General features: G+C 41.0%; 1 protein-coding gene across 1 annotated transcript in view; it reads left to right on the forward strand.

Annotated features, from left to right (window-relative positions):
* Nucleotides 1–16,881, forward strand: part of LOC134353819 (astacin-like metalloendopeptidase) — a 146,461-nt gene that overhangs the window by 78,534 nt on the left and 51,046 nt on the right. Inside the window, exon 10 of the mRNA XM_063062250.1 lies at nt 7,884–8,005. Coding sequence (XP_062918320.1) covers nt 7,884–8,005 — 122 coding nt within the window. The remainder of the gene's footprint in view (nt 1–7,883; nt 8,006–16,881) is intronic.

Consider the following 16,881-nt stretch of genomic DNA (forward strand, 5'->3'; position numbering starts at 1 on the left):
CAAGATTTCATGAAAGGCTTTTCGTCATATTTTTAATTCTACTCCTTAATTTTGTATTAATGACTTCTAGTTCTTGAGCCTTCCACCAGAGGGAACAGTCTCTCTCTATTCACTCAGTTCAAACCCTTCATTATTTTATATACCTTGTTTAAATCCTCCCTTAAGGCTGATTTATACTTGTGTGTACTAGCTTACGCCGTAGCCTATGCAAGTGGACTACGCCGTTGTGAGCATTTATACTTGTGCGTTGGTGTGTCTATGTCTATCTGCAATTCACCGCCAAAACTCTAGGTGGTGGGGTTTCTATGCCACTGTATTGAGTTTCAACACGAAGAAATTCGAACTTCAAACAATGGCAACTGAAACTGAAGGAGGGTGAATTTTCTGTGCTTGTCCAGCCACTGAGAGACATAGATGAGGAAATGCCTTTCAGATATTTTCGGATGTCGGCAGGTAGATTTGACAATTTGGTTCATCGTCTCCAACCATTTATTTCGCATCAGTGTACACACAGTATACTCAGAGATGGGCAATTACCATTCGAGTTTTAGCTTCAGGTGGAAGTCAACAGGCTGTAGCAGCTAGCTACAAACTGGCGTCATGCACAGGGTCCTCCATAATTTCGGAGGTCTGTAAAGCTTTATGGAAAACATTGCAGCCAGAGTTCCTTTCCTGCCCTTCAGTCGCCCAATGGGAAGCTACTGCAGCATAGGAGGAAATGCGATGTTACCAAGCAGACCAATCACAGTTGTTGTGGTCTGTGTCACCGTGACACATAGTTACATTTTGGGAGAGGTGCGCGGTAGGCTATGGCGTAGGGTTCGCCGTAGAGTACAGTGTAGGGTATGCTGCTATGGCATACATTTGACACACAAATGTAAATCAGCCTTCAGTCTTGTCTTTACCACATCTTTCCTATATTGAGGTGATCGGGGTGAGCACAATATTCCAAGTGTAGTCTAACTAGATTTTTATAGAACTACAACATTACCTCGTGATTCTTGAACTCAATCCCCTGACGAATAAAGATGAGCACACCATATGCATTCTTAACAACCTTATTAACTTCTGTGACATTTTTGAGAGATCTATGGATGTGGACCCAAAGATCCCTCTGTTCCTCCACACTGCTAAGAAACCTGCCAATAACACTGTATTCTGCCTTAAAATTCAACTTTCCAAAGTATATCAATTCACACTTTTCTGGGTTGAACTCCATCTGCCATTCCCTAGCCCAGCACCCAGCCCAGCTCTGCTTCCTATAAATGTCTGGTTGTAACACTCAACAACCTTCTACACTATCCACAATAGCACCAATCCAAGTTATTTATAAAAATCACAAAGAGGTGTTGTCCCAAAACAGATCCCCGCAGAACACCACTGTTAACCAACCTCCAGGCAAAATACTTCCCTAAGTGCTTGTAAATCCCCTCTCTAAGAATCTTCTCTATTATTTGTCGGCCACTGAGATAAGACTCATTGGTCTATAAGTCCTAGACTTATCCCTACTCCCTTTCTTGAACAAAGGAATAACATTTGCCACCCTCCAATCATCTGGTGCTACTCCTGGGGCCAATGAGGACGCAAAGATCATCGCCGAAGGTGCAGCAATCTCTTCCCTCAATAATCTGGGATATATCCAGCCCGGGTCCTGGGATTCAGCGATTGTTCTGTTTTTCCAAAGTTCCAGCACATCATCTTAACATCTAAATCAGAATCAGATTCAGATTTAATATCACCGGCATATGTTGTGGAATTTGTTAACTTTACGGCAGCAGTACAATGAAAAACACGATAAATACAGAGAAAAAAACTAAGTTACATTAGTATATATATGTCTGTTAAATAGTTAAAGTAAGTAGCGCAAAATAACATAAAAAAGCAGTGAGGTGGTATTCATGGGTTCAGTGTCTACTTAGAAATTGGATGGCAGAGAGGAAGAAGCTGGTCTTGAATCACTGAGTGTGTGCCTTCAGGATTCTGCACCTTCTTCCTGACAGTTTCAGTGTGAAGAGGCATGTCCTGGGTAGTAGGGAACTTAACGATGGATGCCACCTTCCTAAAGCACTGCTCCTTGGAGATGTCTTGAATACTACAGAGGCTAGTACTCATGATGGAACTGACTAATTTTACAAGTTTCTGCAACTTATTTTGATGTTCAAACATGTCAGCCTTTTAATGCTGTCCTCCAGAATGTTAAGGCCACACTCACTGAAGCAAAATATTCATGAAGGACCCCTCTACCTCCTCCCAAATGCTTTCCTCTTTTATCCCTGATTCATCCTATCCTCACTCAAGTCATACTCCTACTCTTCATATGCATGTGGTACCCCTTGGGGCCTTCTCAATCCCTCATGTAGTTCTCCTGCGTCCATTCTTAAGCTCCTTGGTTGCCTTTCATCTCTGATCCTTGCGCCCTGGACCTTAATGGTCTTTCTTCTTTCTTTCTCTTGCCTTACCATCCCTTTCCTGCCTCAATGAGACAAACCTATTCAGAACCTCATGCAAGCATTCCCTAAACAAAGTCATATTTCCATAGTGTATTTGTCTGAGTACATCTGTTCCCTATTTATACTTCCAAGTTCCTGCCTAATAACAACATAATCCCCTTCCCAGTTATATACTTTCCCATACCATCTGCTTCTATCCCTCTCCAAGGCTATTGTAAAGCTTGGAGTTGTGGTCACTGTCTCCAAAATGCTCACCCATGAAGAGATCTGACACCTACCAGCATTCATTGACTAGTACCAGATCCAATGTGGATCTTTATAAATCTTTTCTGGACCTTTTCTAATAGATTCACATTCTTATAATGCGATGACCAAAAATCAACACAGTGCTTGTTTAAGAATCAGCTTTATTATCACGGATATGTCGTTAATTTGTTGTTTTATGGTAGCAGTACAGTGCAAGATATTTTTTAAAAAACTATAAATTGAAAATGGAGTGCAAAAAAAAACAAAAGTAAAAAAGTGTTTATGGGTTCATGAATTATTCAGAAATCTGATGGTGAAGGGGAAGAAGTTGTTCCTATGTTGTGTGGGGGGCATCATGCACCTGTATTCTTCCCCAATGGTAGTAACAAAAATAGCACATGACCAGATGGTGAGCGTCTTTATTGATGGATGCCATCTTCCTGAAGTACTACCTCTTGAAGATAACATAGAAACATAGAAAACCTACAGCACAATACAGGCCCTTTGGCCCACAAAGCTGTGCCGAACACGTCCTTACCTTAGAAATTACCTAGGGTTACACATAGCCCTCTATTTTTCTAAGCTCCATGTACCTATCCAAAAGTCTCTTAAAAGACCCTATCGTATCCGCCTCCACCACCGTCGCTGGCAGCCCATTCCACGCATTCACCACTCTCTGCATAAAAAACTTACCCCTGACATCTCTGTACCTACTTCCAAACACCTTAAAACTGTGCTCTCTCGTGCTAGCCATCTCAGCCCTGGTAAAAGCCTCTCATCATCTCGTACACCTCTATCAGGTCACCTCTCATCCTCCGTCATAACATACCATAATTATTCAGCACAACTTCCCTGCTTTTATACTTCCCATATGAATAAAGCCCAGAATTTTTTTATGTTTTAGTAACTGTTTCCTCCGCTTTCCTTTCCTCATTCAATAATTTATGTACACATATGCTCAGGTTGCTCTTAGGGTGAATAATAGACACCTGACACCCGTTCTCAGTATAAAACTGGAATTTATCATTAATAATATAACCGTAGGGCACTTAGAAAAGTATAATCAAAATGGTTTTAGTGAAGTTCACGTTGTGTTTGGACAGTCTAAACATTCTTGGGACTTTTGAGGAATGCAGAAAGGTTCAAAGATCCATCTCCACGTCTATTTATAGAACTTGGGCAGTGGATTCAGGTGTATGGCTTAGTCTGACAAAATGAAGAATGGTGAAATCTGTAACCACTGGTCAGCTATCAGGTAACCAGAAAATATTTAGCTAATATGCTGCTGGTGGAATTCCCACAACGGAAAATCAGGAGGAACTATCCTTAAATCTTTAACTATTTTGTGTACAGTCACTTTAGATTTTCTTGCCATTGTATCATGACCCCACTCTGGCAATTTTGTGTAGTGGCTTTGTACTACAGCCTTTCCATAATACAAGTATTTAAATCAAAATCCTGCAGATGGAAATAAAATGCTAAAAACGCTAAGCAGCTCAAACACTGTATGGAGAGAACAGACAGAATTTAGAGAACATATTGTAATTTGTGGACTAAGAGACTAAAATTTTTTTTTTAACTTCCTCTCACTAATCAGAATCATAGAGCAATTTAGTATGGATACAGGCCCTTTGGTCCATTGAGACCATGCTAACAGCAGTGCCCACCCAGCCTGCCCCTCTAGATACCTGTACAAGTGTCTCTTAAATTATAACATTATGCTTGGCTCAATCACTACCAGATGCACACCACCCTCTTATTGGAAAAGTGATCCATCAGGTCCTTTTTTAAATCTTTAGGCTCACACCCTAAATCCATACACACTAGTTTTGGACACCCCTTCGGGAAAAGATTTATTATCCACCTTATCCGTGCCTAAGCTGTCTCCAGCACTCCCTTGGGTGTGTTGGTTGTTAACACAAACAATACATTTCACTGTATTCTTCGATATACATGTGATAAATGAACTTCTATCTTGAAACCTGCTTCTCATAATTTTAAATATATCTATAAGGTCACCACTTGCCCCATTCTACATTCCAAGGAATAAAGACAGTCTAGTCAATCTTTCCCTCTTACTTAGGCCCTCTAGTTATGAAGTCCATCTTCGTAAATCTTTTCTGCACTATTGAGTTTAACCACATCTTTCCTATTCCTGGTGACCTAAACTCAGCAGTATTCGAAGACTGAGTTCACCAGTGACTTAGACAACTGCAACTTTACATATCAACTCCTATACTCAGTGCCCTAATTGATGAAGGCCAGTGTGCTAAACATCTTTCTTACCATCCGGTTGACCTGTGGCACTGATTTCAATGAACTATGACTTTGTATTCCAAATTCCCCTGTTCCATTGCACCCAATAGTCCTGAATATAAGATTCTGCAGATACTGGAAATCTTAAGCAACATACACAAAATGCTGGAAGAACTCAGCAAACCAGACAGCATCTGCAGAGGAAAATAAGTCCAAAGGACTATGGAGCAAAGACTCAATTACTATGGAGTCTGTCCTACACTAATTTGACTTTCTATATTGAAATTCATTTACCACTAAGACTACTTCCTTAACTGGTCAAGATCCCTTCCCATAGTCTATAATAACCATATTTGCTATTAATAATAGCTAATTTAGTGCAATCTGCAAACTTATTTATCAGGCTTTGTCCATTTAGACTCAAATCATTTGTATGATGTGAATCAATGAAAGATGCTCAACAGTTGTGGTAGGGCTTGAATACTATCAACTCTTATAAAGTTAAATCAAGTGACATGGGCAACAACAGGGCTTCACTTCCAGATGAGCTCAATCCCTTCCATGTTCACTTTGACCATCAAAACAATGAGGAACCATCACGAACTCCCACAGTTCCCGATGATCCTGTGATTTCAGTCTCTGAGGTTGACGTGCGAACAGCCTTCAGGTGGGTATACCCACAAACTGCATCTGGCCCAAATGGATACTGGCCAAGTACTAAAGACCTGTGTTGATCAACTGGCTGGAGTGTCACTGAGATATTTTACCTCTCACTTCGGCATTCTGGGGTACTCACCTGCTTCAAGCAGGCTTTAATTATACCAGTGCGTAAGAAGAGCGTGGTGACCTGTCTCAATGACTATCATCCAGTAGCTCTTACATTTACAGTGAGGAAGTGTTTTGAGAGGATGATGATGAAACATATCAACTCCTGTTTCAGAAGTGATTTGGATCTGCTCCAATTTGTATACTGAAACAATTGGAACACAGCAGATACCATCTTGTGGGCTCTTCACTCAACCCTGGAACAGTGACAGCAAAGCTGCATACATAAGGTTGTTCTTTATCGACTGCACCTCAGCATTCAATAACATCATCCCCTCAAAACTAATCAATATCCTCCAATATCCCTTTGTGGAATTGGATCTTCAATTTCTCATTTACAAAGCCTAGTCACTTTAGATTGGCAACAACATCTCCTCCAGTAACTCCATCAGTACAGGTGCACTACGAGGCCGTGTGCTTAGCCCCCTGCTCTACTCGCTTTACACTTACAATTGTGTGGCGAAGCACAGCTCCAATGCTATGTTCAAGTTTACTGACAACACCACTATCGTAAGCCAAATCAAAGGTGAGGATAAGTCAGCATATAGGAGGGAGATTGAAAATCTGGCTGAGCAACAACCTCTTACTCATTGTCAGCAAGACCAAGGAGCTCATTATTGACTTCAGAAGAAGATAACCAGAGGTGGAGAGGGTCAGCAACTTTAAATTCCTTGGAGTTATTATTTCTGAGGACCTGACCTGGGCCCAGCATGTAAGTGCAATTATGAAGAAAGCACAGTAGCACCTCTAGTTCCTTAGGAGTTTGCGAAGATTCAGGGTGACATTTAAAAACTTGCCAAACTTCTATGGATGTGTAGTGGAGAGTATATTGGCTAGCTACATCTCAGCCCAGTATTGAAACACCAGTGCCCTTGAATGGAAAATCCTACAAACAGTAATGGATATGGCCCTGTCCATCATGGGTAAAGCCCTCCCCATTATTGAACACATCTACACAATGTCCAGGAAAGCAGCATCCATCATCAGCGAACCCCACTACCCTAGATCTGCTGTCTTCTCACTGCTGCCACCAGGTGAAAGGTACAGGAGCCTTGGGACTTACACCTCTAGGTTCCCAACCCCACTACCCTAGATCTGTTGTCTTCTCACTGCTGCCACCAGGTGAAAGGTACAGGAGCCTTGGGACTTACACCTCTAGGTTCCCAACCCCACTACCCTAGATCTGTTGTCTTCTCACTGCTGCCACCAGGTGAAAGGTACAGGAGCCTCAGGACTTACACCTCTAGGTTCAAGAACAGCTATTACCTCTCAGCCATCAGGCTTTTGAACCAAAGGGGATAACTGTTATGATTGTTATTCTAATATAGATTTATTGAGTATGCCTGTAAGAAAATTAAATTCAGCGTTGTATATGGTGACAAATATGTCCTTTGACAATAAATTTACTTTGAACTTTAAATAATGACTAACCAGGGTCCTAACACTGACACCACTGGTCACTGGTGAAAGTTCTGAACAACCTTCAACCACCACCCTCCAGTTCCTACCTCCGAGCCAATTTTAAAGCTTCCTTACTGATCCTGGATTCAGGAAACTAACCAAAGTTAGTTTCCTGGATTAATATGACATTAAAGTCCCCAGAAGGTTATTTTCTAACAATGGATAATTACCTCCGTGTTAGGCAAATGGTTAAGGTGTCGGTCTAGTGATCTGAAGGTCGCTAGTTCGAGCCTCAGCTGAGGCAACGTGTTGTGTCCTTGAGCAAGGCACTTAACCACATATTGTTCTGCGACGACACCGGTGCCAAGCTGTATCGGCCCTAGTGCTCTTCCCTTGGACAACATTGGTGGCATGGAGAGGGGAGACTTGTAGCATAGGCAACTGCTGTTCTTCCATACAACCTTGCCCAGGCCTGCGCCCTGGAAACCTTCCAAGGTGCAAATCCATGGGCTCACGAGACTAACAGATGCCTATATTATAATACCTCCAGCGCTGGATTTGAGTTCACATTTCTAAGTCATCCATCCAAGTCTCTAGATTACTAATCCAGAAATAAGTATTATATTAACATCACTACCAAGAAATCTAACCTAAGAACATTTTTTAAATCACAGTTGGGCAATAATTCTTAATTTCATTTTACAGAAACATGTGGAGGATTGTTAATGAAGGATCATGGACTTCTCAACTCTCCAGGATTTCCAGATTTATATCCAAACAATCTTCATTGCATATGGCAAGTTAGAACACCTAATTATAAAAATAAAGTAAGTAATTCTGTAACAAAATATTGCAACTGCTGGTGGCAGATATTTATGAAGTCCAAGGGCACTGTCATCAGAGACCTTTAATTACTTCTTTATACACGTAATCATCACATGTAATGATTGAGGAAATCTGAATGCCAATTAATGCCACAGCATACAAAAATACACATTAGTGTGACTTCTTCATTTTTAAATAGGAACACTTAAAAATAGTAGTGGACCAGTTAGAGCCTTGCAGCTGTTTTCATGGATTCATACCTCTCTGTAATTCAACTCCCATTTCACCTAAGATCTTAGATTAACAAAATTTATCGGATTTAAAATGTGTCAGTTGTTGCTAGAAAGGAGTTTGAAGTTTCTTCTAATCTTTCTGCATTGAAATTCTTTGCAAGTTGACTCCAAAAATAAACATTGCTCTGATTTTTAAATATTCTCCCTTGCGATCAGACTTTTGATTCAAAATACTTACTATTAGTCTATAAACACAAGATTCTGCAGAGCCGCTAATCTAGAATAACACACACAAAATGCTAGAGGAACTCAGTAGGTCAGAGAGCATCTATGGAAATGAATAAACAGTTGATGTTTCAAGTTCAAGTTTAGTTTATTGTCATTCATCTGTAAAAATATATATCACCAAATGAAACAATGTTTTCCAAGGTACACAACACAGTACATATTATTCAAACTCTTAACACAAAGTAATATTATCACAAATAAGAAGGTGCATATACGTTACAAGTTAAAAAGTAAACAGTATAATGTTACCGGCGCTTCGTACGTGATGAGACCTGGGTGGTGGCAGGGAGTTCAGTAATCTTTGAGCCTGGGGGGCAGAAGCTGTTTCCCATCCTAACAGTTCTTGTCCTAATACTACAGTACCTCCTACCTGATAGTGCGGGGGTTGGGGTGGGGGGGAATGGTCAAAGAGAATGTTGGCCAGATGGGAGGGATTATTGACAATGCTAAAGGCTCTGCATTCATGGCACTACTAATAAATATCTCCAATGGGTGGAAGAGAGACCCCAATTATTCTCTTAGAAGTCCTCACAATCCTTAGTAGGGACTTGCTGTCAGAAGCCTTACAATTCCTGTGCCAGACGGTAATGTAGCTGGTTAGGACCCTTTTGATGGTGTAAAAATTGGTAAAAATGTGGACGAGGCCAGTTTATCCATCAGCTTCTGAGGGATTATCAAGATGAAGTCAATAACAGCATCCTAGCATATGAGGCACCATTTTCTAGGTGGTCCTGGACAGAGTGGAGAACAGAAGCTATGGCATTATCAGTGGACCGACCTGAGTGATAATCGAACTGGGAAGGGTCCAATGTAGCATAAAAATGAGATTTATGCAATCAATAACCAGTTGCTTAAAGCTCTTCATTATTGTTGCAATCAATGCCACTCGACAGTAGTGGCTGAGGCAGGTTATTATAATCCTCTTGGCCACTGGGATGATTGTAGTCACCTTGAAGTCTGAGGGGGCAGTGGACTGTTCTAAAAAGATGTTGAAGATGTCTATTAGAACCTCAGTTAACTGAGCTGCCCGGTCCCTCAGCACCCAACCACGTACGATACAGGCCCCCACAGCTTTATGTGGGTTGTCCCTGGCTAAGGATTTCCTCACATCAGCTGTATCCTGACAGTGTGCCTGGTCCTCAGGGAAAGGGGTTCCTTCCTCACTGGCTCATTATTCCATGCAATAAACCAAGTGTGACAAGCATTCAACATATCAGAAAGAGAAGCATCACTGTCATTGATGTGCTAGGTGGACTTGTAGTGCGTTATGGTCTGGATGCCCTGTCATATGCACCTCATACTTCTGGTGTCACAGAATGGCTGTATGTTCTCTATGACTAATCCCATTTTTCCTTCCTGATGCCACGAGAAAGCTGACCTGAAGTCTTACTGTATGACCTGAAGGGAGCATATCAATCTCTCATGTGTTTGATAACAGCGACGTCCTCAGTGTAGTTCTCTATGTAGTTGGTGACAGATCTCTCATATTCATTGTTGTAAATGTGATGGTCAGAGGTAGCCACCTCCCTGAACATGTTCCAACACCGTCCTGGAAACTGAGGTGGTTCTTTCTGGCTACGTCTCCCCTTGAGATGCTATGACACTTTTTCATTTGTGTAGCATGACAGATAAGTGGTCATTGAATCGTTGTGGGGATGGAGAGCTACTTTGTATGCACCAGGGACGTTGGTATAAATCAGGTCTAAAGTATTCTCACCTCTCGTAGCAAAATCAACATGCTAATAGAATTTAGGCAAGACTGTTTTTAAGTTAGCATAGTTGAAGACACCAGCAACTATAAAGAAATGATCAGGGTGTGTGGTTTGCAAGCCACAGATGGCGCCATAGAGCTCATGCAGCATTTCCCCAGAATTAGCGGGGGGGGGGGGTGGGCAGTGTGGGTGATGTATACAAGCACAATCGCAATGGCAGTGAGCTCTCTTGGTAGATAGAAGAGCCTGCACTTCACCATTAAGAATTCTACCATAGACAAACAGTGGCTCATCATTACCAAAGTGTTCACACACCAGTTCTTATTAACATAGGTACTTACAGCTCCATTGCAGGTCTTGCCAGAGGTCACAGGAATTCTCTCAAGGTGAACCATCCAGATGAATGGTATTTTGGAGCCATATTTTTGTCAGAATAAGAGGGCAGCTATCCTCCATCTCATGCTGATTCAGTCTTTCTTCTTAATGATTGCTTCAATCACTTTCCTGACTGCAGATGTTAAGCTAACAGACCTGTAGATACCCACCTTTTGCCTATATCCATTTTAAACAGTGGTATGGCATTATAAACAGTGGTCTTCTAATCCACTGGGATCTGCCCGGTGCCCAGAGAATTTTGGTTAATTATCACAAGTGCGTCTACTATAACTTCCACTATTTCTTGCATCCCAACAGGACCAGGAACTTGTCGAATTTTAGGCCCACTAGCTTGCTCATCACTGCCTCTTCAGTGAGAGTGTCTGTATCAAGGTCCTCACCTCCCATTGCTTTCATAACTTGTTTTTATATTTTGTGCTTGTTTACTTCCATAATCTATCTTCCCTTTCTTTATTGCTTGCTTAGTAGTTTTTTGTTGCTTTATAACATTTTCCCAATCTTCCAGTTTCCCATAGTCTTGGTGACTTTGTATGCAACTAGGAGATGCAAAATGAAGATGACTGGCAAAAGAACTGTGATGAAAGTAAATTTATTCTACATTTGGTTAGGAACTGAAATACCTTTCAGTAGCAGAAGAAACAAATTCACTTGTAGACAAAAGTAATCTGCATTATTATCTCGAAGGAGAGATTTTACAGAGCATCAGGGATAGTTGTACTATTTGGATTATTCTTACATAGGGCCTGTGAGCTGAGTAGCTTTGTTTCATGGTGTAGCCATTATAGGACCTGGTACCACTACACTGCCTTAATTATTTTAATGTAGTTCTTTAACGAAATGTTTGTCCTACTGTCCCAAAAAACATATTTGCAAGCTCTTTATGATTAGACTCTTCAGGCCAAGAAGACAATAGTTTAATCGAAGGACTGCATTAAAGTAATTTAGGAAGTGTAATGGTATCAGGTCAATTGGCAATGAAAAATATAAATTGACATCAAATGAAATTAGTAAAGGATCAATATTGCAGTACCACTTCCTCATTTGCATCCACCTCCTCCCCCACTACTCCTTGCTTGAAAATTCTATAACCTGCAATGTTGAGTTGCCCGTCCATCAAACACAGAACAGTACATCACAGGAACATGCCGATTTAAACTACACGTCTGCCCCCTCAGGGCCTCTATTCCTCAATTCCATGTCCATTCATGTGTTTATCTAAATTCCTCTTTGATGTTTATACCTGCTTCTATCATTTCCCTGAAATTTACATTCCAGGCACCCATAATTTTCTGTGTAAAAAGATATCCCATGTAAATCTTCCTTACTCTTTCCCCATCTCACCTCTGTAATATTTGACATTACTACCCTCGGAAGAAAGACTGTCTGTCTATCCTGTCTTTGCCCGTCATCATTTTATACATTGTACTTATATCAGGTCACCTCTCAACCTCCAATGTTCCGGAGAAAATAATTAACCTCTTACAGCCATTTCTCTCTAATCCAAGCAATATCCTCCACATTCTTCCTGTAATACAAATCCAAACATGGCCTAACCAAAACTTTATACAGCTGCAATGTGAATTTCCAACTTTTGGACTCAGCACTCTGATCAATGAAGTGAAGCTTGCTATATGTCTTCTACTCTGTTGCATTTTCTGGAAACTATGGCCTTGGACCTCCAGATTCCTCCTAAGTCAATGCATCTAAGGATCTTCACTAGTCCATTTAGTTTCAAGATGGCGACATAGCTAGTCACAGCAGCCACTCCAGCTCCAACTATTGGTGTAATTATTCATCCTTTACATTTTTTTTATGATCACAAGACACTGCTGGATATTAGGAACACCAAGTACTTCACGTCTACCTCACTAGTGAGTTGTTGAACTGCAGATGAGTTCCCCAGCATAGGCTTATTGCACACCGTGTTGTTGCCTGCTACAGACACCCAGTGGAGATGCTGTTGAAAGCAGTGCACAAGGAAGCAGTTATTTATGAGAGACTAAAGGCAAAACTCTTTAGACCAGCTCTCCTGATATTTCTGCTTTCAAATGTTCAATTGCTAGAAAATAAACTAGATTACCTGCATCCGAGACTGAATCAGTGTTAGATGAAGGACAGCTGTATGCTTATTCTGACGGAAACGTGGCTCCAGGATACCATCCCTGAAGTAGCCTTCCAGCTAGAGGGTTTCATCTCTTTTTGGACCAACAAAATTCCCATGATCTCTATTAAGATCTGAAGTGATGGTGTATGTAGCTACATCAATAAAGACTGGTGTGTAAACAGTTGGGTAGTGACAACCCACAGTTCATCTATGGTAGAGTTTTTAATGGTGATGTGCAGGCCCTTCAATTTACTGAGGGAGTTCACTGCCATTGTGATTGTGGCTAAGACCATGAGAGAAATGAACAGAATTAAGTGATTCAGTAATCTCTCATTTATTTTCTTTCTCAACCCAATTCTCTCCCCCTACTCTCCATAATCGTTGACACCCTTAATCAAGAACCTAGCACCCTCTGTTATAAATGTACCCAATGACTTGACTTGACTTGACCTCCACAGCCATCTGTGGTAATTAATTCCACAGATTCACCACCCACTGGCTGAAGAAATTTCTCCTCATCTCTGTTCTAAAGGGATGTCCTTCTATTCTGAGATTCTGTCTGATCCAAGACTCTTCTTTTACTGGAAACTTTCTCTCCACATCCATTCTTTCTAAGCCATTCAAAATTTGGTTGGCTGCAATGAGATCCCCCTAATTCATATACACCCAGTGAGTACAGGCCCAGAGCCATCAAACACTCCTCATACACTCCTCATATTCTTCATTCCCAGGATCATTCGCGTGGACCTCCTCTGGACTTTCTCCAATGCCAGCACATCTTTTAGATATGAGGCCCAAAACTGCTCACAATATTCCAAATGCAGTCTTGACCAATGCCTTACAAAGCTTCAGTATTATATCCTTGCTTTTATGCTCTCAAATTGAATGCTCACATTGCATTTGTCTTCCTTACGATCACCTCCCCCTTCAAGTTAACCGCTAGGAAATCTTGTGCTAGGGTTATTGAATTTTCTCCCCATTTTGAAAATAAACTGCACCTTTTCTCCTTCTTCCAAAGTGCATGACCAGACACTTCCCTACTTTGTATTCCATCTGGCACTTCTTTACCCATACAGTACTCCTAATCTGTCCAGGTCCTTCTGCAGACTCACTGCTTCCTGAGCACTGTCTACCTCTTCACCAATCTTTGTATTGTCCCCAAAGCTATTAATTCCATTCTCCAGATTATTAACATATTAACATGACAAGTGCAAAACCCAACATCAATCCCTGTGGAACACTGCTAGTCACCAGCAGCCAACTTTGTCAAAGACCTTCTGAAAATCCAAACAAACAGCATCATCCAGTGACTCTCTTTTGTCTGCCCTGCCTGTTATTTCCTCAAAAATTCAAACAGGTTTGTCAGGCAAGGTTTCCCCTCAAGGAAACCATGCTGACTTTGGCCTGTTTTATCATGTGCCTTTAAATACCCTGAAACCCCAGCCTTAATAATAGACTCTAACATCTTGCCCACTACCAAAGTCAGGCTAACTGGCCTATAATTTCCTAGCTTCTACCTTCCTCCCTTCTTAAACAGTGGAGTAATATTTGCAATTTTCTAGTCCTCTGGAACTATTCCAATATCCAGTATCCAGTATTGTTGAAAGATTATTACTAATGCCTTCATAATCTCTTTAGCTACGTCTTTCAGAACCCTGGGGTGTATAACAGATCGAAGTGACTTTTCTACTTTCAGAGCTTTCAGCTTCCTAAGCACCTTCTCATTAGTCATTAGTAATAGCAACTACTACTTTCCCCTGGCACTGTTGCACTTCTGGCATGCTGCTGGTGGTCTTCCACAGTGAAGGCTGACGTAAAATACTTATTTAGTGCATCCGCCATTTCTTTGTTCCCCATTACGGTCTTCTACCATCCTTTTCCAGCAGTCCACTATTCACTTTTGCCTTTCTCTTACTCTTTATATATCTAAAAAAATACTTCTGGTATCCTCTTTTATGTTATTGGCTGGTTTATCTTCATGTTTCATTTTATATCTCCATATTTTTTTAGTGGCCTTCTGTTGGTTTTCAAAACCTTCCCAATCCTCTCGCTTCCCTCTAATTTTTTCTATATTGTATACCCTCTCTTTCACTTTTATGCTGTCACGTTTGCCTCTTCCTCACTTTAGAATGTTTCTTCTTTGGGATAAGTCAATCCTGCATCATCCAAATTACTCCCTGAAATACTAGCCATTATTACTCTACTGTCATCCCTTCTATATCCCCTTCTGATCAACTTTGGCCAGCTCCTCTCTCATGCCTCTGTTGTTTCCTTTACCTCATTGTAATACTGATACATCAGACTTAGTTGTTTTTAAAGTTCATAGGAATAGTTTTGGGCACAGGGAGACAGGTTAGGATTAGGTTAGGTTTTAGGGATAGGGATGTGGAGGAGTTAGAGGTCAGACCTCCGCTCTATTATCCATGTTCAAAGTCCAGTGATGCGCCTGGTAAACAAAGTTCATCTGCAGTCTAGGTCTCCACTCAGTGGTTGAAGGTCAGCGATATGGACAGGTGGTGAAGGACATCCATGGATGTTGGGCTGTCCCAAGTTGGTGGATCCTGGGATCGGATGTCTATGCGAACAGAAAAACAGAAAGCACAAGGAGGCCCGAGAGCCTGCAAGTTGGCACACCCAATGTTTGAGTCTGGAGTTTGGAGTTTCATCATCGCCTTGTCCATGGGTGAAAAAAGCTGCAGAAGGTTGTAAATCTAGTCAGCTTAATCTTGGGTACTAACCTACAAAGTACCCAGGACATCTTTAGGAAGTGGTGTCTCAGAAAGGCAGCGTCCATTATTAAAGACCTCCAGCACCCAAAGCATGCACACTTCTCACTGTTACCATCAGGTTGGAGGTACAGAAGCCTGAAGGCACACACTCAGCGATTCAGAAACAGCTTCTTCCCCTCTGCCATCTGATTTCTAAATGGACTTTGAAGCTTTGGACACTACCTCACTTTTTTTAATATACATTATTTCTGTTTTTGCACATTTTTTAAAATAATTATTCAATATACATAATCGATTTATTTGTTTATTATGTTTTATTTTATTTATTATTTCTCTCTCTCTCTCTCTCTCTGCTAGATTATGTATTGCATTGAACTGCTGCTGCTAAGTAACAAATTTCACGTCATGTGCCGGTGATAATAAACCTGATTCTGATTCTGAAAGTCATCTCATAGACATTCTATAAATTCCTTCAATTAGGATCCAGCACCAACCTGATTTTCCCCAATCTACATGCATATTGAAATTCTTATTGACCATCGTAACTTCGTAACTTTATTACATGCCTTTTCTATCTCCCATTGTAATTTGTACCCCATATATGAGCTGCTGTCTGGAGGCCTGTATATGACTCCCATCAGGGTCTTTTTATCCTTGCAGTTTCTTAACTCTACCCACAAGGATTGCATGTCTTCTGATTCTATGTCACATTTTTCTAAGAATTTAATTTCAATTCCACCCCAACTGCCTGTCCCTTTGATACGATGTGTATCCTTGGATGTTAAACTCCCACTTCTGATTTTCCTTCAACCATAACTCAGTCATGTTATTCCCGCCAATTTCGAACTGCGCAACCCTTTTCAATTTTGTTTCCATTTTGCCTGAAGTTAATTTTTTTTATCCCTTTCTAAACTTTTTGTCTTATTCTTTATTCTAGAGACTTCAATAACCTCTCCTGCATTCTACTTTCCTTTTACTTTATCCTACTTTTCCAAACTATTGAACTCAAAGCCCATCCTCAGACCTAGTTATATGATTTGGGAGAACCCTAATCCTATCATGGTTCAGATGGAACCTGTCCCATTGAAACAGTTGTCAATGCCCCACATATTCAAACCCAATCTTTGAGCCACGCATTTAGCTCTCTGACGTCTGTGCCTGTTTGCACATGACTCAGTTAACAATCCTGAGATTACTATCTTTTTTGGTTCTGCGTTTTAAATTTTGTCCTTCGCTGCTCAAATTCTCTCATTAGAACCTCTTTTGTTCTCCCTACATCGTTGGTGCCCACGTGGACAAGGACAACTGGATCTTTCCCTTCTCATTCCAGATTTCTCAGCAAATCAGATGAAATGTCCCGAACATGGGCATTGGGCTGACAACCCAGCCCTTGGGACTCTCGATCCCTGTTTCAGA

Source organism: Mobula hypostoma, chromosome 11 (genome assembly GCF_963921235.1).
Source record: "Mobula hypostoma chromosome 11, sMobHyp1.1, whole genome shotgun sequence".
Classification (NCBI taxonomy): Eukaryota; Metazoa; Chordata; class Chondrichthyes; order Myliobatiformes; family Myliobatidae; genus Mobula; species Mobula hypostoma.